The sequence below is a fragment of the Felis catus genome, chromosome B4 (assembly GCF_018350175.1).
Source record: "Felis catus isolate Fca126 chromosome B4, F.catus_Fca126_mat1.0, whole genome shotgun sequence".
NCBI classification, from domain to species: Eukaryota; Metazoa; Chordata; class Mammalia; order Carnivora; family Felidae; genus Felis; species Felis catus.
Genome location: NC_058374.1, coordinates 105,787,101 through 105,812,734, shown reverse-complemented (window position 1 = coordinate 105,812,734; position 25,634 = coordinate 105,787,101). Strand labels below are relative to the sequence as shown.

General features: G+C 36.0%; 1 protein-coding gene across 2 annotated transcripts in view; it reads right to left on the bottom strand.

The window, feature by feature from the left end:
• TMTC2 (transmembrane O-mannosyltransferase targeting cadherins 2) overlaps nt 1-25,634 on the bottom strand; it is a 404,748-nt gene that overhangs the window by 135,521 nt on the left and 243,593 nt on the right. For both annotated transcript variants that reach the window (XM_019835295.3, XM_023257281.2), the window contains exons 5-7: nt 18,477-18,562; nt 17,554-17,738; nt 16,396-16,474 (exon numbers count right to left, since the gene is read on the bottom strand). In XM_019835295.3, coding sequence (XP_019690854.1) covers nt 16,396-16,474; nt 17,554-17,738; nt 18,477-18,562 — 350 coding nt within the window. The remainder of the gene's footprint in view (nt 1-16,395; nt 16,475-17,553; nt 17,739-18,476; nt 18,563-25,634) is intronic.

Genomic DNA, 25,634 nt, shown 5'->3' with positions numbered 1-25,634 from the left:
ATTACCCTCCTTCAACTGCTACCAACTAACTGTTCAGGTTAGGTTTGCAAGATGAAACAGAAGATTTTCAATCTCTGTATTAGTTGTTTATATATGCATCTCATTTTTTTTATTAAGGAATATCTTTACCTAGATTTCACAGATGAGAACACTGAGAAGCAGAGCAGTAAATAAAACACACAAAACCATAAATGAGGAAAGTGGTAAGGCTGCATTTCAAACCCAGGACAACTTGACCTCAAAGCACACCGCTTTGACCTACTGGTAGTGAATAATCACAAACTTTTCAACTCTCCAGCTCAGGTGAAAATTATACTCTTTCTCACTCCTGGAAAATTGTTTTCTAGCTTTGTGATACATTGGCCATCAAGATCATTTCACTTTGCCTGGGGCTTATCTACCGAATTAAGGGAATAAGGAAGAACAATAATAATCTACAGTTGACCTTTAAGAATGCTTCTGCTGCATATGTTATTCAGCTCTTAAGAGGGGAATATGTATCATACAAGATGCAGTTCAGTACTATGGTTAATCTTAACACAAAAACAGCCTATAAAAATGGTAATAAAATCAAGATGTAAAACCTAAAATGCAAGAAAATGATAATGGATGAATTTAAATGTGTTTAAAAAGTGACTCAGTAAAGATGTAGGCAACAAACAATATACAGGCAAGTACTGGATATACCCCTGGCACTGACAACATAGGAACTTCACATTTCTCATGCCTAATTCATACTAGGAATTAGAATACTCATTTTATGGATGAGGAGGAAGGCTCAGGAATGGAAAGTGACTTGCACAAGTACAGTTAATAATCCTATTCTAAAGTTCGAATGGCTGTAAAGCTCATGCTTTTCTCTACTGCATCGAAATGCCTACCATATAAAGTTTATTATTTACCAAATACTTCCTAATGTCTTAAATATATTATCTTTATACTTGTACATTATGCCTACATTGTAATTAACACCAGTCTCATTGTACAAATGAAGAGACTGTGGCTCACTGAGATTAAGCATCTTGTTCAATGTTTAAAACCGAGTAAATCCCAGATTCAGGATTCAGATTAGAGTTCTCTCTGGCTCTTTCACCATACCATTCTGTCCAAATACTATAAAAAAGTAATTAGACAGGGGATAAATAACCGCAAAAAAAGTGCCATCAGTGGATTCAGTTTTGGGGAGAATGAGATATATGTAATCCTTTAAGCTTCATTAAAATATTAAAATCATAAAAATTCCATGAAGGAAATGGCTACAAGACAAGAAAATTTTACATTCAGTGAGGAAGGAAATGAAAATACTTGTTCAGGAATAGGGTGGAGAGGGGAGGGTTAAGTTAAGCCATCTTCTCTGGTACTGTAATTCTTCTTAACTTACAATAATAGAAAAAAATGTTTATAGCACCCAGGAGGAAAGAAGCAATGATGACTATGTTTCCTTCTCATCTTGCAAAAAAAAAAAAAAAGAATAAATAAAATAGAGCCACTTTCATAAGAATGAGAAGATTTGCTGTGATGATGTAGTGGTCAGGTTCATCACCCAGATTTATTTCCGATTCACTCACAGACAAAAGGGATTTGGATGTCTCCAGGCTGGCTTCAAGCAGATATAAACCAGTTTCAGATGTAGAACAAATAGTGTCACTCTTCCTCCCTAAAAAGCCCTGGGTCTAAATAACGCAGGCAAAGGCTAACTCCTTAAAGGAAAGAATGCCGGATTATTGATGATGTAATAGCCCAGATCTCACTGATTCTCATGTTTCAAGTTACTGGACAGCTCTGGCTTGCAGATAAAGAATAGAGTACATAATGGGACATACTACCCATACTTGCTGGAGTTACCTTTTGTTTCTCCTGCCCTTGCTCGACAGTATATAGCTATGTGAAGATTCATAGCTTCCTTACGTTTTCTTTCCATTTTACGGAGATATAATTAACATATAACCCTATGTAAGTTTAAGGTGTACAGCATAATGACTTGATTACATATACTGTGAAATGATGGCCACAATGAGTTCAGTTAACATTCATCATCTGACATAGATACATAAATTTTATAAAGAAAAACAATGTTTTATTTTTTTTCCCTGTGATAAGAACTTTTAGGATCTGCTTGCTTAGCAACTTTCAAATATGCCATACAGATGCATTAACTGTAGTCATCACGTTGTACATCATATTCCCAGAATTTATGTATCTCATACTGAAAGTCCGCACCTTTTGACTGCCTTCATCCAATTCTCCCATCTCTGAATTCCCTATTTTAAAAACTAAAACAAAACAAAATAAAAAACCAACAACTTTGTGACCAGCTTTACCAAAAGTGATCACCCCTTACTCAACTTTTATAATAACTGAATAATTGTCAAATGTTTCTTTTTTATTCTCAAATATTCTCTTCCATACCAACTTAGGTTAAGCAACAGGATAATATAATGACGGTAAACATAAAGGTTAATGAGATATTCTTCATTTTTACCTTCATGGAACTTATAGTCAAGTGACAAATATATTTATGAGTATTTTCCGAAGTTTGATATTTAGATGCACATGACACAAAACTTTTTAATACTTATCCTTTATTTAATCTGTGTTTAAAAATGTAATTTCATATGGGCTCCTGGGTGGCTCAGTAGGTTAAGCATCTGACTCTTGATTTCACCTCAGATCATGATCTCACAGTTTGTGGGTTCAACCCCCACAGTGGTCTCTGTGTTGACAGCACGGAGTCTGTGTGGGATTCTCTGTTTCCCTCTCTCTCTTTACCCCTGCCCTGCTCGCCCTGTATCTCTCTCTCAAAATAGATAAACATTATAACAAATTGTCATTTCATAGATATCACGGTTTAGAAGGTAGAAAAATACCAAATAAATAATAATACAGACAGTGGCTGTGAGCAAAATCACAACAGAGGAATACAAATGAAGTGTGGAGCACAGAGAATTATGCAAACCCAGCTATCATTTGAGGAAAAAGGTTTAGAGTTGTTTGTAAAACAAAAACTGCTCCACCAGCACACGGGGGAGAAAATCTAGTTTTGTAAAAGGCTCACAGCTTTAAAGAATGGGAACACTCCTATAGGCCGCACGGTCTTTCTAGCAGGCTTCCTGCTGCCAATCCAGTGAAATCATGTCATTGCCAATACTCCGAATTTTGGAATACTTTGCCTGAAGACCAGGCATTTAATTCCACACTAATTTCTAAGCTTTCCAAGTTTGAGGACTTGGCTGGTCACCAAGGTGATCATTCCATTTTAGGAAATTATTATTCTCCATGTAAGACATTAGATTTTTGGGGGTGTTTTTGATACTTAGTGTTATGTGCTGGTCACTTTTCCTTCAAGGGGCATTTTACCAATGTTCACATTTATTATGATGATTACCTTTTTATGTTCTTTAATTATTGCCTCGAGGAATAATTTTGCCACATAATTTTAAAACAAAATAAACGCATTTTAATTAATTAACTGATTAATTTGGTTGTTTCATTTACCTGTTGAACTTACTTACATTTATGATGTAGCACTGAATTATGACGAGTTATATATATACCAAAACAGTAGCTAGATAGCTGTGTTTCTAATTATTACTTTGCCATTATATAGTTGCATGGTTGTGGACAAGTAAGTTTTTTTTTGTTTTTGTTTTTTTTTTTTAATCTTTTTTCAACGTTTATTTATTTTTGGGACAGAGAGAGACAGAGCATGAACGGGGGAGGGGCAGAGAGAGAGGGAGACACAGAATCGGAAACAGGCTCCAGGCTCTGAGCCATCAGCCCAGAGCCTGACGCGGGGCTCGAACTCACGGACCGCGAGATCGTGACCTGGCTGAAGTCAGACGCTTAACCGACTGCGCCACCCAGGCGCCCCCAAGTAAGTTTTTTGACAGGGCCTGAGATTTATCACCTACAAAATGAGGGGCTAAAAATAAATAATTCCATAATTTCCAAAATGATACAGATAATCATTTGTGGATTCACCAATGTCTAGTATTTTATTTAATTTTTTTTTTAATTTTTTTTCAACGTTTTTTATTTATTTTTGGGACAGAGAGAGACAGAGTATGAACGGGGGAGGGGCAGAGAGAGAGGGAGACACAGAATCAGAAACAGGCTCCAGGCTCTGAGCCATCAGCCCAGAGCCCGACGCGGGGCTCGAACTCCCGGACCGCGAGATCGTGACCTGGCTGAAGTCGGACCCTTAACCAACTGCGCCACCCGGGCGCCCCAATGTCTAGTATTTTATACACAGTCATTTCATAAACCTGTGACAATATCCTAGTTATATAGGAACTGCCATATTCATGGATTTTCTAGATGATCTATTTAAGACTAACTACATCAAGATCAAATCCGATTATTCCTTTTTAAAATGTTTAACATTTATATATTATCTAATGATAAACAGTATATCTGCTTATTATAAAGTCTTAAAGATCATAATTTTATTAGATCAAGTAAATTCCATCACTCATGGAGAGTGGTAAAATTTTGCTGTTTTTCCATAATTTATTTTAAATACTGAAAACAGGGGCACCTGGGTGGCTCAGATTATGATCTCATGACTCAAAACCTCGTGTGTTCGAGCCCTTCATCGGTCTCTATGCTGACAGCTCAGAGCCTGGAGCCTGCTTCAGATTCTGTGTCTCCCTCTCTCTCTGTCCCTCCCCTGCTTGTGCTCTGACTCTGTCTCTCTCTCAAAAATAAATAAACATTAAAAAAAAGTTAAAAATAAATATATACTGAAAATAAATCAGTTATATAATAAGTAAATTTTCTTGTTACTTTTAAGTATTTGAGTTCCTTCTAGTGTTTTACTATATTAAGCAAAAATACTATTTTTTCTAAAACTAAATTTTCTCATTTAAGATCAATATTCAGCTTTCTGTTTATTCAAATTTCTTTCCCAACTTTTTATGCAGACACTGCACCTACTTCAGCAATTATCATCTTGTTTTGTAATTATCTTATTTATTTTCATATATCTGCTAATTAAACTACATACATAGCAGTGGAGTTCCTGAACTGAAAGGCATTAGCAAATTTAATGTTGAGGATACGGAGAACCAAATTAGCCTACCAAAATACTGTACCAATTTCACTTCCACAAGTACTATATAAGGAGAGTAACTTTTCTAAGCCCTCATCAAACTCAGATTTGAATACATTTTTTAAACATACATTTGAAAAAAAATGCTATTATTTCAATTTTCCTACTTTAATTCTTAATGAAAATTCATATATTCCTACAAAATTTTTTCACAAATTTTTAACCGTGAATATTTTTTAGTTGCCGGTCATTGCTTGATGGTTTTAAGCCATTTTTCAATTAAGATATTTATCTTTCCTTTATAATATGCAAAAGATGGTCAAACTGTTTTTTCTTGTCAGACTACTTTAACTTTTATATATGCAAATTAGGTTGACTTTTCCTTTGTAGCTTTGTCACTGTCTTTTATGCATACAAAAATTCCTTATCATAGGGACATACATTCTCTTCTAATTATATAGTTTCATCATTAAAATAAGCTACTTATTCCATATGAAATACATCTACTATATGATGTGAGACACATGTCTAATTTTATTTTTTCCAAACATCATTTAATCAATTTTTCCTGATATACCTTTTATAAGAACTCCCTTTCCTCACCAATATTTAATTTCACATTTATTATCTGCATAAAGACATTACAAATTCTGATGTATGTATAGGCTCTTTCCATTCAGTCCTACTGATCTGTTTTTCAGTGCTTATACCAAAACAACACTGCTGTAACTACTGTAGGCTTTTCTAATATTTAATATTTGAGTACGGCACGTCTCACCCATTATTTTTCTCTAAACCTTCTTGGCTCTATTTTCCAGATAAATTTTAAAGTCATTTTGTCAATTTTTTAATAAAATTCTTTCTGACATGTTTATTGCTATTGAAATATAATTTATGATTCAATTTAACAGGGAAATTTTTAGAAAACCGAGTTCCCCTATTCAAGATTAGTACTCAGTTCTTCATGTACTCAAGCCCCTTTCCTCTTTTTTATGTACTTATCTCACCAATACAATACTCCTGATCTCAAAATGGACTGTGAGATGTGTGGAGCCAGGCACAAAACCCTGTATTTTTCTGTCCTCTAACCCAAGTTCAGAAGCCTCTAGCTCCGAAGAGTCTTGATACATATCTGATAACTATTTGATCACAGTACGTATCAACATAGATTTAGATGTTCTATTTTTACCACGTATGTCACTGAAATTTTCAAGTAATTTATTTTTCTAGAATCTACATTCTGACACAACCATATGATATCAGGAGCCTATTATATCAAGAGTTTAATTTAACTTGCTGTGATTTTAATTCTCTTTTTTTACTTCACTCTGTTGGCATTAACATAGAAACCTTAGGGGGTCTGGCTTTTTACATTTATTTATATCCTAAACTTGCTGTATCTGTAGGCTGTGAATCTCTTATATTTCCATCCTAATCTTTTCCTCAGCCCGATCTTATCCTTGTAAAATAACACAGTCTAGTTGACCTAGATACATTAGTTCTGATTGGAAATGCTCGGTAGCTACTATACAGAGCAGGAAAAGATAAAGAAAAAAAAGTAAAATGATTACAGAAATTAGAAGCTATTTTGTATCTCACAACAGACTTTTTAACAATTCTTGCTGTTAAAAAGTTTCCTTGGTGTGGAGGGTTTAGAAGTAAAATGAAATACAAGTCTTAAATTAAGGAGGGTTATGAAAGTGTTCAATATGTTAATGTTTCACCAAGTCCTATAGCATCAAACTTAAGAAGAAACCTGTAAGCCTGAAAGGGTAGTTTTAAAACAAAAGGAAGAAATGCAGGGGGAAAAAAACTGAATATGTATCTCATTAAGTAAAAAACTAATCATCAAGAAAGAGTTTAAACCTCAGAGCAAATTCAAAAGGCTCCTAATTTCTAGGGTAAGGTTATATACAGGAAACATCTGATGTGCCATCAAAATTTAACTTGGAAAAAAGCCAGGAACCTGTGTCAATATTTCTCTACATGCAACTAGTATCCTGGAGTTGTTCAGGCTAATCAATTCCTTTTATGTTTTCAAGGAAATAAATCACTAAAAATAATTAATCAATAAATATTGGAGCCAGCCCTTTTAAATGCTCAGAATTTTCCAAAAAAAACAGAAATTGAGACTGTGTGTATGTTCACGTGTATGTGGGACGAGGTGATGATTCTCTCCCCCAACGTAAATACTGTCCTCAAGAGAATTACAATGAAGTAAATAAAATGGCTTAATATAACTGAAATAATTAGGGAACACTAGAAATATGCAAATAAGTACTAAATTGGGTTTTAAAAACCAAACTTTACACCAGAGAAAAGAAAAAAGAATAAATGTTATACTAACCTGTAAAGAATTAATGAAAATAATAGTATTCGAAGAAATAAGACTTGAATATTGCAGGAAGATGTCAGAAAGTATAATGAAAGAATTTTCAGTTTTATACATATCTTCTTGGGAATATATTTAATATGTATTCCTGGATCATGTAATATGTTTCTATAACATGTAATGAATAATTTAATTTATACTATAATTCTTATATGACTATTACTTGCTAAGACAGACCAGGTATTTATAAATTAATCCTGTTTTTAATGAATACTTGAAAATAAGATTCTACAACAGTTCAAACACTCCATGCCCATAATTAACATTTTGGCAAAAATGACTTTCATTCTGGAAGAAAACTTTGCATATTCTTTTTTAATCCCTTATTCAGTTTGAGTATTACAATAGCTTCTATCGGTGTAGATAAAATTACCAAAAAACAACTCATTTTGGAAGTTAAATGAGATTTTTATGTAGAAAACTCTTTCCCTACTTATTAGGAAAAATAGATACAAATACATACACAGCAAAGTATATACAATTAGTAATGTATTCTTTTATTTGTTTTTTTAATTTTATTTATTTTGGAGAGAGAGTAACAGAGCATGTGTTGGCAGGGGGTGGGGTGAAGGGCAGAGGGAGGGGGAGAGAGAGAGACACAGAGAGAGAGAATCCCTAGCAGACCCCAAAGCTGACCCTGGCTCGATCCCATGACCCTGGGATCAGGACCTGAATGAGACAAAACCAAGAGCCAGATGCTCAACCAACTGAGCCACTTGGGCACCCTGTTTATGTCTTTCTTAAGTAATCTCTACACCCAATGTGGGGCTCAAATTCATGACCCTGACATGCAGTCATGCACTCTTATGACTGAGCCAGTCAAGCACCCCAAGTAATGTGTTTCATTTTTACCTTTATCTATATTACTGAACTATTCTAAATGTATGCAATGTATAGTTTCCTTGACATTGATTTTTGAAGTTTTATCCATTAGAACAATATTTTCTTCTTACTCATGATTATATTCATTTCATCTCAATGTTACCAAAATTGACATCTGTTAAGAAGGCAAATTTTGAAATCTTGTTAATTTCGCAGTATCACATAACATTACCTCAATTTTTTCAAGAATAATCCAATCCATATTTACTACTGAGTAAAAGATTCACTTCCTGAATATTGCCCAATAAAAGGGTAAAACATGATTTTTTTCAAGCAGAAAGAGTGAAACTCTGGAAATCAGAGAACAAGGATATAATTAGGTATTAATTTGAGTATATTCATTTCCTTATAACTCAATTCAAAAATAAACTTTTTGTACTTCAATCTTTTCCTTTACCACTACACTGGCAAAAGTATGAATTAATGTAACAGGTGGGCTCATGTGGTTTTAATAGCAATGAAATATAATCAACTGTCTCATATCGTATTTCCAGGAAAGCAAGTGACATCTAGACCAAGCATGATTCTTAGCAACCCTACTATTGGCATGAAAGTATTCAAACTCCCCATAGGGACCATATATCTTCTGGTCCGGGGTTTAATTGAAACTTTAAACAAAATATATTACCTATTTAATGCAGCTGAACTAGATGCTGGCCTCTGTAGTGTATAGACTAACGCCTGGCAAATGAATGTCTGTAACTATAGTACATAAAGTGGAATTTGTACCAAGAGTGAACGGTAAAAAAGAAGAAAATTAAAGCACTGCAGTTTTATAATGTAAAATGAACCTGGAGGAAAAAAATTTATAGATTTTCTACATCAATTTATATATTTACTCTTTTTGATACACAGCCAAAATTTCTTGATTTCCTTATCTTGTTGGCTCCATATCTTACAAAGCGAACTTTGAAAATCCCTCAAATTTACATTTCACTTTTCCGGATTGGTAGACTATATACCTAACATGGTCTCCTGGTATTGTCCTTTTTGAAAAAAAATCAAAATGCAATAAATAATTTATCTTAAAAATTAGAACAATAATCTTTTTGGAGGTACATAGATCAATGGTTAATCCAATTACATGGTCATACCCATATTTGTAGGGCTGACTCACTAATTTTCAAGAGTGCAGGGGAAGCAATCATTGGAAAATCACCAGAACTCAAAACAGAGGAAGCAGATGGTATAAAAAGCTTAACACTACCAGAGTGTTAATGCTTCCACACTTGAAGGATGTGAAGTTCAAATCTCACACAGTTGAAAACCATCTCTTTCACAGTCGGCATGCTAAATGCCTTGAGCAATCCACTTAAGAACAGCCAGTCATAGAAGAAAACATTAAGCATGTGAACGATCATGTCAAAAATGTATTCTGAATATCTTGATTCTAAATGTATTCTAAAAGAAGGTGAGGTGTACACACACACACGCTAGAAAAATCCAGCAAAAATAAATGATTCGGCCAAAAAGACCCCAGCCACACAGAAGGCTGAAAGAAAAACAGACTACTTAGAGCCATTTTACTAACTGATTTCAGCATATCATGTACATGACTTCAAGAAGAGTCAGGATAAATTTACAAGAAAGAATTTTTGCATTTTGTTTTCAGGAGGTGTAATTGACATCTTGTGTGTCAGTTTTTACCTAAATAAGAGTAAGGAACCTAAAGACCACTGGTAGCCATTTATGACCCTTGACTCTTTTATTCCACAAGCTTCTTTTTTTTTTTAAGTTTATTTATTTCTTTTGAGAGAGAGAGAGAGAGAGTGAGAGAGAGAGCATGAGCAGAGGAAGGGCAGAGAGAAAGGAAGAGAGAGAGAGAATCCCAGACAGGCTCTGCACTGTCAGCGTAGAGCCCGATGTGGGGCTGGAACCCACAAACTGTGATATCGTGACCTGAGCTGAAACCAAGAGTGAGTGAGACACTTAACTGAGCCACCCAGGCAGCCCCACAAGTCTTTCTTAAAAATACAATTCCAAAATTAGGACAAGCTTTTTACTCCAAAAATTACTCTAATAAATTCATTGTGTTTCCTATTCATTGTTTCTTTCTCCATTCTCTCCAACTAGCTCAATGAATTTGAGGAAATCTCTCATAATTAAAGAGCTGAGGTTTTAAAAACAAAACTGAAAATTAAATGAAAAGATTCTTGGGGCGCCTGGGTGCCTTAGTCAGTTGAGCATCCAACTTCAGCTCAGATCCTGATCTCACCATCCACGGGTTCAAGCCCCATGTCAGGCCCTGTGCTGACAGCTCAGAGCCTGGAGCCTGCTTCAGATTCTGTGTCTCCCTCTCTCTCTGCCCCTCCCCACTCGCATTCTGACTCTTTCTCTCTCTCTCAAAGATAAATGGTAAAAAATATAAGTAAATAAAAAAATCAAACAACAACAATAAAACCCTATGGGGCACCTGGGTGGCTCAGTTGGTTAAGCAGCTGACTCTTGATTTTGGCTCAGGTCATGATCTCAGGTACCTAGGATCAAGCCTCACTTTGGGCTCTCTGCTGAGGGCTTGGAGCCTGCTTGGGATTCTCTCTCTCCCTATCTCTGCCCTTCCAGCACTTGTGTCCACACATTCTCTCTCTCTAAAAATAAATAAACCTAAAAAAAAAGAAAACCTAGAAATTATCAGGAATAAGAGAATCAAGATGGTAAGAACAAAATAAAGGCAAATAAGGCAATAAACAGCAACGGATCATTATCATGCAATTCCCCCTGGAAGAAAAATACAATCTCTGCCTCACATAAAAGGCATGTTACCCATTGTAAACACATATTTTTTTAAAGAACAGGAAAATACGAATATGTATGCAAATTGTGACAACTACTGTCACATTAGAAATAAAAAAGGGATTTTTCCTGTTTGGTTGGTTTGATTTCTTTGGTCCAGACAACACAGCACAGCTGACACAGTTATAGACAAAATATTTTTGAGGCTAGAGTAATACAATTTTCCATCTTATTTATAGACATTTACATATTAAGGAAAAGTACTGAAGAGCTCCAGGCTAACTATGAAATCACCTAGAAAGTTCCATGACAGCAGGAATCATAGGGGCTATTTTCATTTCATACTACCACCACCACCTTTGTACCCCCTACCCAGCACTTGTGACTTAAAAAAAAATTTTTTTTTTGGCACACAGATGTTATTCTAAACACAGTGATTATACACTGCAATGACAATGCAGTAACTCCAGATTCCCTCTTACTCCAGGCAACACATTATGCCCTTTTGTTCTCAAGATATATTACCAACATGAAATGGCTGAAATTGCTTAAATAATTAACCCAACAATTACTTTGCATGGAGAAAGCCGAGTGATTTTATTTTAAATAGTAAATAGGCTTAAAATGACCTTTGGGATTAGAAGGGCTCAAACTGATAAAAGTAATTGAAAGTTACAGCCTAATATAGTTTTCCATAATCTCTTAGGAATATTCAAAAGCCACCCTTCAGGATACATAATAAAGGAAACAAACAATTATAGAGGAAAAAGGGAAAAATTGAAGGTGGTTAAAATTATCCTACATTAAAGTTTTTTAATATCCTGCACATTTCATTTTTGCAGGTGTTTTATAACTTTTAGTAAAATAAAGAAGTTTTTAATATATCTTTGGACAAGGAATGAGATACACACATCTATATCTACATCTATATCTACAGATATTTTGCTGGTTTTTAAATAGGTAAATAAAAGCTATCTTGACATAATGTAGAAGGTACCAGTTCCAGTAACAGACAAAGGCTGCATAGACAAAGGATTTGAATCTAAATCAGGAAACTATCTTTCTGGTTCTAACACAAACTGTAATCCTGAAAAGACCAACTCAACTCTTTGGGCATTAATTTCTACTTTGCAAAATAAAAGAGATTATATATTAGGAGGGATTTTTAAGATAGGCATCTTCCATCTCTAACATTCTATGATCCTAAAATACAACTATATTTGGGGAGAAATTGAGATTCAGTAAAGGCCTACAATAGATGTCAGAATAAAGAAAAATTGTGACTAAGTCTAGGGAGAAAATATGATATGACAGGAAAGGGAGAAGAAAATCTAACCTAAATATGACAATTTTAATTTAGAGGGTGTACTCTATTAACAGAATTAAGTTAATTGGGCAGTAACTTAGTATGCTGTTTCTCTTTTGGTTAACACAGTTAATGATAAAAGAAGGATTCTGAGTGTGGTTGCCTTCAAGAGAAAAAACATTAATTGTAGACAGGACAGAACTAAATAGGACAAAATCTTATTATCTATAAGAAAAATCCTACTACAATGAATTAGAACAAAAGAACTGACAGAATACAACCAAAGACTATTGGAGCTTACAGTCCCTCAGAGAGGACAGTGATTACAATAGAAGGTAATATTATGAAACATTTGCTAGGCTCGGCATTTGGTCCAATAGACTTTACCTTCATGATCTCAGTCAATCCTTAAACTGATGCTACTATTACAGACATCTTGTTGATGGGAAAACAAGATTCAAGTAAGTATTTTGCTCAAAGTCACTTAGTAAGTGTCAAAGCCATAGTTTGAGTGGGGGTTATGTGACTTCATACTATGAATACTGTATATATGACTATAGTCATACTTTCCTTTCAAGAGGAAATTGAGGCCCACAGAAATGGAATCATACAACTGGCCAGGAGCAGTTTTAACAGTTATTTTGTGATACGGTCTCTTTATATTTCATACATTCAAACACCTTGCTAAATACAAAAGCCAGCTAGGTGAAAGTTTACTTATTTATCAACTAATATTTAGTATCTGCTTTATATCATTGGATGTTGGCTATTGACATAATTTTGGATAGCTTGTTACTCAACAGTTTGTTATTCAATCATCTTGGTCCTATGAAATCCAAGAGAATAATGAAAGTATATTTTAAATAGTTTTTTTTTAAGTTACCTTATGAACTGTTGCAAAAAATAAATTAACAGGATAAAATACAGAACAAATTAAGTGGAGAAGCAAATTAATCTAACTTATTTTCTGTTAATACACAAGAGGGAAAAATATGCTCACTTAGTTTTCAGGATAAGTAAACTATTGGCATGTAGCGTACAGAATAGAAATTTCTCATAAAATGTTCAAAGCAAGGGGAAAATGAAAGAATTAGAGAGTTTTGTTGTTTTGAAAATCAACTGCAATGGATTGAGTTATTAAACTAAAAATAACATTCAAATATAGTTGTATTTATTTTTACATACTCCTTTATTTTAAGCTCCAAATAAATGACAAAATAAGATGGAAAAAAAGATAATGTTTGTATGTATAAACACAAGTGCTTGGGGGTAGTGGTTGTGAGAGTGTCAATGAATGAGCCCTGAGAAAAAATGAATACTTACAGGCTAAATGTGGCCAGACATTATAATCCATCACTGATCCCTAAAGGGCACTAATAATATGTAAATGTGTGAATTAGAAAACACATTCAAGGCTGTTGATAAACTTGATAGGATAATCAGCACATGCTGACAGACTAATGAAACTGATGAACTGATAGGGCAGCTTATCTCCTGGGCCATTTTTTCTCTTGTCAAATGGAGGCTAATCAAAATGTATTAGGAGTTAAAGCAAATACTCGGAGGATTTCACCCATTTGATTAGGAGGTGAACTCACCCTGAGAAAATTATAGTTTCGTGAACAATTGAAACTACAAAACCCGCTCAGCTGAAAGACCCTCACCTAAAATTACACAGAAGGCAGCCACCATAATTATGGAAGAAATATGGAATGTTAAATCATATTGGGATTCTCCCATCACAAAGCCTTCTCAGAGTTTGAGCAAAATGACCTCTTTCTATAATGAAAAATAAGACAAAGGACTAAGCAATAACCCCAGGGACACACTTATCGTTTGCTGCCTGTGTGTGCTCAGCATCTGTGTAACCATATGAGAGACAGATCCCAAGGTAGCAGCTGACTTTTCAATCAAATTTATTTGCATAAAATAATTGAATGAATTTTCTGAAATCACTATAGTGAATACCACACTTCCTATTAGCAATAAAGATGCCATATGCAGTCTGTTGCCAAGGAGCTGAGTCCTTTCCTCGTTTAAAGAAAGACATCATATGTGAAAATTCAGGAAAAATGGGAACAAGGGTTCCCGAGCATTAGTGTTAAAAATAAAATCATAAACTAAGGGGGGCCTGGGTAGCTCAGTCAGTGAAGCATCTCACTCTTGGTTTCAGCTCGGGTCATGATCTTGCAGTTCGCGAGTTCGAGCCCCACATCAGGCTCTGTGCAGACAGTGTGGAGCCTGCTTGGAATTCTCTCTCTCTCCCTCTCTCTCTGACCCTCCCATGCTCTCTCTCTCTCTCTTTCCCACTCTTTGCCTCTCCTCCCTCAAAATTAATAAACATTAAAAAACTTTTTTTAAATAAAAAAATAAAATCATGAACTAAAACCACCATGCCTTCTTGAGAAAGCTAGAGAAAACAATCCTTTTAATATTGATTTTGACATGAATAACCATCCAGCATTAATACAGAAAAGTTAATTCAACTGACAAATCTATACATACTAAGGCACACCCTTTATGGACACATATACAGGTTAGATACATGTGCTAGGTAGACAGATTGGTGATAACATGCTGGGTAGTAAAAGGCACTGTTCTAATGTACTAAATGTACCCAAAGTACATTTAATGAAGCTAGATTTTTAGCTTTCAGTAATTATACCAAAGAGAAAAAGAAACCACAACTAAAAATATCCCAGTGTCCTTTTTCACCTAATCATGAAATCTCTCCACTGCTACACAGGCCAACTTGGGGTGGGATCCCCAGAGACATGGGATGAAAACATTGACCCCTTCCAAATTACTATTTTTCTATTTACTGACCTGTGTCTCATTCTATCTCTAAACTATTTCTAATTTTTTTTTTCTCATTTAGAAATTAGAAGAAGTGAGTGTCTTTGCTAGCTATATATTTTCTAGTTTGGGAAGGTTTGGGATTTGTTGTGTGTGCTCAAGCCATACAGCCAGTATCAAATTTCTCAAATCAAAGACTACAGAAGCATAAAATAACCCTAAAGATTATGTAAGTCTTGTTTATTTTATATGCCTAGAAATATTAAACAATTTAACCAAGTTTAATGAGAAAGGAAAATCTGAGTTTATGATTTGTGCTTTGGAGAAAAATATGCAATTTAAAGAAAAAAGTAACCTTTTTTCTTCCCTCCTTTATCTGGAAATAGCAAAGTTAATCGGCAGAGTATCTTAAACTGTAGGGATTTTTTTTCCAAGAAACACATACTGAATACGTAGTTTTCAGTTGTGTCTACTATCAAATAGGTATGGTAACAATTTAAGGCAGTCACAGATCAATCACAGACGATAGCTAGATTATTTTATTAGAAATTCTAGTGCTTGACCTCTTGCACTTTACTCTAAAATAATACTCTGAAAAAAACCTATTTTGATCCAAAACCTTATCAGTGAAAACTATAAAGTTGGTTCAGTTATTCTCATTTTTTATAAGCATCAAAACCATTACCCTCTTTTCCATACCATGTTTATTTGTAGGAATTTTCTGATTAAGAAAGTAACATGATCAAAAATTATCATGAATTTGATAAATCATTAAAATATAAATCTTTATTCACCATTTCAATCTCTAGAGTCTAACCAACACTCACATCCAATGGGTTTGTGAGTCTCTTGCAACAACTATGGTATCTGGCCAATTTGTTAAGAATCACTATGTCAATGTATTTATTTGCTCTCGTTAGAATAAGTGTGCTTTGTCGGGATGTCTGGCTGGCTCAGTCAATAAGAGCATGCGACTCTTGATCTCTAGGTCATGAGTTCGAGCCCCACATTGGGGGTAGACTTTACTTAAAAAAAAAAAAAAAAGAAAAAAGAAAAAAGAAGAAGAAGAAGAAGGGTGTTTTGTGAAAATGTGAATGTATCACACGGCTGTGAATAAGTTTTTTGTGTGTAAGGAGTAATAATCTAATTTACTAGACTTCTGTTTAATAGAAGCACAAATTTTAATTTCTCCACAGGTCCCTGAAATATCAGTTACAATATTAACATTTTACTTACCCATCATGTTGTACAAGCTCTGTGGGGCAAACTGCCTTGGCATTTTCTGAATTGCTTCCTTGTATACACTAAGGGCATCCTAATTTAGGAAACAAAAAAGAGACAAAGTACAGTGATATGCACTACAAATAAAATAATAACATCCTCCAAAATCAAAACCTTCCACTGCTATTTCTAAAAGTTTCATTAGAGGAAAATGATTGAGCTGTCTTTTGGTAGCATAACTACCTTAATTCCATGAATGAAAATATTCAACCCAGTTAGTAGAGATAGGCCATATAAAAATGTAATTTAATGAGAAGTCAATGTTATCAATGCTCTATCATCTTAAGGTAGGTTCTCCAGTTCACGTAGATTATTCAGTTTAAAAATAGGAAAATTCACATTTGGAAATTACCCATAATCATCTAAAATCTGTAGTTACTTCAAGTCAAGCAACCAGGTAGGCTCTAAACAAAATAGTGACTAACAAATCTTCTGGCTACTGAGATCCACTGAGTTTATAAAATGCATTTATTTAAAAAGTTGTATCTTCATCCTTATACTGCAGTCTTAATACATGGTATAAGAGTATGGATTTGAGAGAGCGAAAGGGAAGGAGGAGTGATAGTAAATGTGACAGAAGAAACCCAGACAGGCATGCTTCATGGAAAATTAAGGGTACACACACCTCCCAGCTTCCTGTACAATGTCCTGTCTCCATTGCTTTTCCTCTCATCCCAATTAAAAATATAAAATTAATTTTCATCTTAGTCCTATTATAAAAAGAAATAAGTGGGTAGGATTAACATCAAATCCCTTCCTTAATACTCAGAGCACAAGCAATGTATTTTTTTTTAACATCAAACAGTGGAGATAACAATAACAATGTGTCTTGGAGCATAAAATCAAAGAGAAGACAGGCAAATAAGCTTAAGAAACTATGTTATTTCTCTTTCTAGAGGAGTCACAACTGCTCCGAGAAATTCACAGTAAAGAAATCTTAAGTGTTGTGTAGCAGACATTCTTTTCCAACTGAATTTCACAATTCTTTTAATAAAAACTCATATTAACTTCTTAAATGATCATCGTGTCCCTGCAATGAGATCTTACGCTAGAAAACATGGAGACTAGGTCAAGCACAAGGGGGAAGGAAAAAGGCAGAGGTTTTGGCCTGACCTCATAATGTCCCTGTTCATGATAGAGTTTTCCCAGGTTGTACAGACAGCTGGTAACTGAGCTCTTATGTGCATGAGGGTCCTTTAGATTTTCATCAGGGATCTCGGAGCACTTTAGGAACGTGCGTCGGGCTTCTTCTGTCTTTCCTTGGTTCATTAGAATAATACCGGTGTTTAAATATGCAGCTGAGGGAAAAAAAAGGGAAATACAAACGTGAGAAGATGATGCACTCTGTGACTACAATAAAGTTATACTTACTGCCACCCAATTTCTATGGATTATTTCTGATTTTATAAGAAAACCAAGATAAATACTTAGGGAACAAACATATACGTAAAAATAATGCAATAATGAGTGCAGGTGTCAGTGAAGAAACTATGAATAGTCATTGCCCTCATAGAGCTCAAAATATTTTGAGCTTAAACGCTAGAGGACTAAAAGTTGTATTCATCTTAATACATTAAAAATGATAAATGGATATCAAACATGATTCAATTGAGAGAGATCTATTTGTGAGAGGCTTATAATCCAACTGGTAAATATTCAGAAATGGAAATAGCATGTTTTTTTTCTCTCTGAGGCTGTAACTCATCAAGATAATTTTCATGGATAAAGAAGGAAAGAGGGCGCCTGGGTGGCGCAGTCGGTTAAGCGTCCAACTTCAGCCAGGTCACGATCTCGCGGTCCGCTAACCCCGTGAGTTCGAGCCCCGCGTCAGGCTCTGGGCTGATGGCTCGGAGCCTGGAGCCTGGAGCCTGTTTCCGATTCTGTGTCTCCCTCTCTCTCTGCCCCTCCCCCGTTCATGCTCTGTCTCTCTCTGTCCCAAAATAAATAAACGTTGAAAAAAAAAATTAAAAAAAAAAAGAAAAAAAAAAAAAGAAGGAAAGAAAGAGGTGTTTTAAAACAACTTGAATGTTACTTACAAGCCAGCGTAGGCCTGCTTCCGATCGCCAATTTGTAATAATGCAATGCTTCCGCAAACCTGCTGTTCTCCTGTAGAAGTAACCCTCTGCAGGAGGAAATAGAAATTTGGAGGACTGCATTACTATACATAAAACCACAAATCTATATTTTATATTTCAAAAATAAAAATGGTTAGAGGGGCTATACAAATGCTGACCTGGTAGTATAAAAATAAATTCTAAGTAGAAGGAAATGATTCCTCAGGAGAGAAAATACTGGAGAGGTATCAGCTACATTTATGTTGCATTAGAAAGTATTAAGAAGTATTTTCAAAAAGCCCTTTACTCCCAGTGAACTTTTCCCTTTCCAGCAGTTTTCCTCTCCCATTGGAATGACCCACCACCTGGATTTCTTCTTGGAGCGTGCACAATTTTTCATCACTTCAGAAAGGAAACTTGTCTAAGGCAACACACACACACACACACACACACACACACACACACACACACACAAGAACATGAGATGCCTCTCTGACTAGCCATATTACGGGGGAAATATTGGTCCGTGACTGCCTGAGAAACAAAAGGTAATATGGGTCAACAGGAAAAAGAGAGAATTTAATCAGATACTATACAGGAACAGAGAAAAAGACTGAAGGTTACCCACATTGTTATTTCCTTATTTTCTGGATTTGGTTAAATAAGTCTGAATTTCAGAACACTGGGACAATTTCACTTCGCTGTTGTGAGACACGACATGCTTTTGTCTACAGACCCCTAAACCCCACGGGTCTCCTGCGGAAGCTTCTAAGGCAGTGGCCACATGGATTATATGTCATTCCAGATTCCACCCTCATGACCTAAATGAAAATCAATTATAATCATATCTATAAAAATACAGTGTCAGGGGGCGTCTGGGTGGCTCAGTCAGTTGAGTGTCTGACTTCAGCTCAGGTCATGATCTCGTGGTTCATGGGTTCAAGCCCCGCGTCAGGCTCTGTGCTGACAGCTCAGAGCCTGGAGCCTGCATTGGATTCTATGTCTCCCTCTCCCTCTGCTCCTTCTCCACTTGGGATCTCTCTCTGTCTCTGTCTCTCTCTCTCTCTCTCTCTGTCAAAATGAATAAACAGTTTTAAAAAATTAAAATACAATGTCAGGGAATTGGACTAAGTACAAAAAGGTCTCTCAGAAGCTTCTTGGCCTATGCCTTATTCTCTTGTAATCAGCGAGTATCTTACAGACATTTGGCACCTTTATTGGGCCCGAGTACTGCTGTTATCCACCGCAAACTGCAGAGACCTCTTGCAGCTGCTAAGGCCTTTGCAAAATGAAAAGGCTACCGATAAAAACACATCATTTTGTAGAATATTTTTAAAATGTTCAGCTTACTATGTAATGGGAATCACTGAAAAAATATCTGAAGAAGATCATTTCAAACTTAGAGTCTGCTCACTTGTATCATTAGCAAAGATTAACCTTACTATTTCTAATATTTGTGTAAAAGTCATCTGAACAGATCAAACCATTCCAAAGCACATTAACATCACATACATAGATACATAAATGCACATTTCTTTTATTTCTTTTTTATTTTTTTTTATTTTTGAGAGAGACAGAGACAGAATGCGAGTGGGTTAGGGGCAGAGAGAGAGGAAGACACAGAATCCAAAGCAGGCTCCAGGCTCTGAGCTGTCAGCACAGAGCCCGACGCAGGGCTCAAACTCACGAGCTGTGAGATCATGACGTGAGCGGAAGTTGGACGCTCAACCGACTGAGCCACGCAGGTGCCCCCATAAATGCACATTTCTATAAAAAGGTTTGAAAATCAGGAGACTATAGATGCTGGAGAGGATGTGGAGAAACGGGAACCCTCTTGCACTGCTGGTGGGAATGCAAACTGGTGCAGCTACTCTGGAAAACAGTGTGGAGGTTCCTCAAAAAATTAAAAATAGAACTACCCTAGGACCCAGCAATAGCACTGTTAGGAATTTACCCAGGGAATACAGGAGTGCTGATGCACAGGGGCACATGTACCCCAATGTTTATAGCAGCACTTTTAACAACAGCCAAATGATGGAAAGAGCCTAAGTGCCCATCAACTGATGAATGGTTAAAGAAGATGTGGTTTATATATACAATGGAATACTACTTGGCAACAATAAAGAATGAAATCGGGCCATGTGCAGCAATGTGGATGGAAATGGAGGGTATTATGCTAAGTGAAATAAGTCAGTAGAGACAGATACCATATGTTTTCACTCATATGTCGACCTTGAGAAACTTAACAGAAGACTTCATAGGAGAGGGGAAGGGGGGATAAAAGTTATAAACAGCGAGGGAGGGAGACTCTTAAATACATAGAACAAACTGAGGGTTGATAGGGGGGTGGGGGAAAGGAGAAAGTGGGTGATGGGCACTGAGGAGGGCACTTGTTGGGATGAGCACTGGGTGTTGTATGGAAGCCAATGTGATAATAAAGTATATTAAAAATAAAAATAAATAAAAAGGTTTGAGCAACTATTAATTTTTTTAATGTTTATTTTTGAGACAGAGGGAGAGAGAGTGTGTGAGCAGGGGAGGGACAGAGAGACAGGGAGACAGAATCCAAAGCAGGCTCCAGGCTCTGAGCTGCCAGTAGAAAGCCCTACATGGGGCTTGAACCCACCAACCATAAGATCATGACCTGAGCTGAAGTCAATGTTCAACCGACTTGAGCCACCAGGGGTCACTGAGCAACAATTAATTTGATCAGGAAATTGATATGCTTTGCAGTTGAGTATACTTTTCAGTTGCTAGAAAAAAGTTTCCTGAAGTATCCAAGAGCTTGAGACAATGTTCAAATGCTTTTATTTATTTATTTATTTACTTATTTATTTATTTATTTATTTTGAGAGAGAGAGAGAGAGAGAGAGAGAGAGAGAGCAAGTACAAGTCGGGGAGCGGCAGAGGGAGAAGGAGGGAGAGAATCTTAAGCAGGCTCCATGCTCAATGCTGAGCAGGACGAGGGGCTTGATCTCGTAACAGTGAGATCATGACCTGAGTCTAAATCGACAGACACTTAACCAACTGAGCCACCCAGGCACCCCTGTTCAACGTTCTTTAAAAGTAGGTATATACCTAAAACTAATATAACATGGTACATCAACTACACTTCAATTAAAATAAATAATAATTTTAACAAAGGGATGAAATACTCTTTGTAAAGACCCAATTCTCTTTAAAATAAATAAATAAATAAATAAATAAATAAATAAATAAATAAATAAATAAATAAATAAATAAATAAATATAATAAAACTGTTAAAGAGAAAGAACATTCACATGCTTTTCAAAAAAGGAATAATTTTCTTTCTAACTATAATTTTATTGACAAAATGCTGGATTTCCAGTTAATTAAGCTCATATACATAATCTCATTTCAGAAACTTATCTACAACCTTAATTACCTTCATCACTTTCCTTTGAGACTCAGATAACAAGGTCCTACACCTCTGACACAAAGCTGATGGTACCAGAGGAGAAATGACTGTCATATATTCAATTCTATTTTTTTCTACCTTCATTAGAAATCAAAATGCTTCCAAGAGCCCCTCTTTATCTAAAATCTTCAATATTTTGGTCCACTACAGTTTCCTTTGCTTCAAAATTACAAAAAAAAAAAAAAAAAAAAAAAAAAAGTTTATGTGTCTCTTAGCAGAGAGGAAGAAAAACTCCTACAACCTTTAGTCATTCCTGCATCCTCCTCTGCCCCCTTTTGCTCTCCTCCTCCTCCTCCTTTCAGAATGGTCTATAGTGTAAATGTCGAATGACTCAAATCCCATTTAACCCTAAATCCAGTTTAGGTTCTAATTATCAACCCCCAATCCCCTCCAAATAGTGTGCTTATATGAATTGCCCACACAACTGTAGTATTTGTGACTGTGAAACTCCTCTTCCTTCCTGAAACTATTTCCCCTGTTTCCTGGAGACCAGGCTCCCCTAGTTCTCTTGACCTGGAACCATCCTACAGAGAATAAAGAAAAGTGTCTCTTGAAGAACATCCCTACATTACTTTGAACGACTGGTACTTTAAAAGACTTTGCCTTTCTTCTCTTTTCTTCATAAATACTGTCTCCACATGACATCATGCTTACATGTAGCTCATGTATATACTGACTGTTCTCAATTCTGAAGTAGTGATTGGTCTCCTGACATCCAGATTTATATTTGACAGCTTACTGAACTACATCAATCTAGGTGCTCGCTGGAATTTCAAAATCAACACATCCAAAACTTGAGAGCAGCATCTCCTGCTCAACAATCATAAAAAGATGGGCGCCTGGGAGGCTCAGTTGGTTAAGTGTTGACTTCAGCTCAGGTCATGATCTCACAATTCATGAGTTAGAGCCCCACGTCTGGTTCTGTGTCGATAGCTCAGAGCCTGGAGCCTGCTTTGGATTCTGTGTCTCCCTCTCTCTCTCTGCCCCTTTCCCATTCACACTTTGTCTCTCTGTCTCTGTCTCTGTCTCTCTCTCTCAAAAATAAATAAACGTTAAGAAAAAGAATAACTAAAAAGATAAACACATGAAATAAATAAAAGAAGAAAAATATCTCCTTGGCAATCAGCACTGTCATTCACTACATTTACAAAATCAGAAACCTGGTTATCATTCTTGACTTTTTTTTTTTTTTTAAATTTCTTTTTTTTCAACTTTTATTTATTTTGGGGACAGAGAGAGAGAGAGAGAGAGCATGAACGGGGAAGGGGCAGAGAGAGGGAGACACAGAATCGGAAGCAGGCTCCAGGCTCTGAGCCATCAGCCCAGAGCCCGACGCGGGGCTCGAACTCACGGACCGCGAGATCGTGACCTGGCTGAAGTCGGACGCCCAACCGACTGCGCCACCCAGGCGCCCCTCATTCTTGACTTTTTACTCATACTCACAATTCCATGTTTTATAATGTCTCCAAAACCCACAAACTCTTATTTTCTAACTCTTTACTCTGTCTCTCAACGTTTATCTTCATGGCTCTGTTAAAGCCCTCTGTATCTTCACTGTCACCTAAATAACTGCAACAGCCCATTAATTAGTCTCCACATAATTACATTTCTGAAGGGCGAATATGCTGTTAGGCCAGACAGAATTAACATGAGTGGACGAGGCACAATGTGCCTAAAGGCCATAAACCTTGCAATCTGATGAATTCAGCCTCCCCAACACTGATGTATTAAATTCCAATCATTTCCCAATTCAAAAAACGTACAGAGGAGAAAATGACACATATCATGATCACCACACCTAGACAACCCTGTCCAGCCTGCTCTATTCTTTGGAGGAACATAGTCCCGTGGGGTGCTACAGCAGGGAAATGTCCAGGAATACATATAATGAATCTGTGAAGTATCATTCCCTACTTTATCTGAATAAAGGTAGCAGAGAAGTGAGTCCAATGGCGTGAGGTGGCTATTGTGACTGATTTCTCGTGGCTAAAGATTTTAACTAAGAATCAACTATGCCATAGTGTACATGCTGTAAATGTGAACAAGTCAGAGATCCACTCGCCTGTGGATGAACAATCTACTGAGGGAGATAAATAAAATAAATGGTGTGGGAAACTACTCTGCTAGTGCATGGAAGACCAACACTGGTCCAGCTCAGGAGTGGACAGGTGAAGGTTCAGAGTCAAAGGAACACTGGCAGAGGTGTGTAATAGGCAGCACTTAGCCAACAGTAAAAAATGTTATGAGCTCCATGTTGCACAGGAAGAAAAGAGGTTCAGAAAATTTACCAACTAACTCTAGGTTTTATGATTAAGAAGAGGCAAAGCCAGGATCTGGAACACAGTTTCTCTGATAATACATCCCACGTTCTTTCTAGAAGAAAAGAAGAGGAAAGCGAAAAATATTTCAATTCGAAGTGCCTGCATACTAGCTTAGGTCGCCTTTTGTTCGAGCACCCTCCAGATTTGGTAAAACACTAACTTGCATCAATGCTCTGAAAAGGAATGTGACAGTTTTGGTGGTTCAGGATGAATTTGGGTTAGTTGTAGCACTGTAACAACCAAGCTTCTATTACTGCTGTTCTCCACATTTACCAAACCTGTTTTTTATTTACTGAAGAGATGACAGAGGAAAAGAAACGCTTCACATAGTAATAATTATGGTAATAATAATAACTAAACTCATTTGACACTTACAGTGTGTCAAGCACTTGACATAAAATTCGCATTTATTTTCAACAATAATCTTATGAGGTAAGCTATTATTACTAGCCCCATTTTACAGAACATGAACTTCAGACAAGAAAAAGTTAAGCAACACACACCAAAGCCACACAACTACTAAGAAGGATGCTATAGTTGAAGCCCAGCAATCTGATAATAAAGAAGGATTTGTATTGTCATAAAACATTTATACCAAAGGCTTTTCCAGAATTCTTTAAAATTGATGACATGGTTTGTTTACACACTGATGTCAACAAAATATTCTGGATGCCCTATATATTAAAAATAAAAACACATTTTAATATACCACCAAGCCAGAATCTAATGAGAAGTAAATTTATTCATATTACATGAAGGTGCTTTACAATCAAGGAAATAGTTCATGCTATATATTAATGTAAAGTTAAAGTCTTTTGAGAAAGAAATTGAAAAAAAAGTTACTGATCTCTGAATGATAAGTGGTTGGGTCACTTTTACATATGTATGGGTGTAGGTGGATATGTTATTTTCTTTTTTTAATTTTAAAAAATTTTATTGTTTATTTTTGAGAGACAGAGCTAGAGTAGGGGAGGGGCAGAGAGAGAGGGAGACACAGAATCTGAAGCAGGCTCCAGACTCTGAGCTATCAGCACAGAGCCCAAGGCAGGGCTCAAACCCATGATCCGTGAGATCATGTCTTGAGCTGAAGTTGAGGCTTAACCGACGGAGCCCCCCCCCCCCCAGGAACCGCTATAGTATTTTCTAATAGAAGAAAATATTTTACTTCTCATATTTCTCCCCCAGTGATTTATCTTTCAGAAAAACAATGAAATTAAGCACTGAGGGAAGAAGAATACAAACTGGGGAAACAGAGAAAATAAATATTGTTTTAGTCAAAGAAAGAAAGCACATCTGGATCTATAATGTTCACTCTAACAATTAAATTTTAGAAAAACACTTTATTTAACAAAAACAAACAAACAAAAACCCAGAAAACA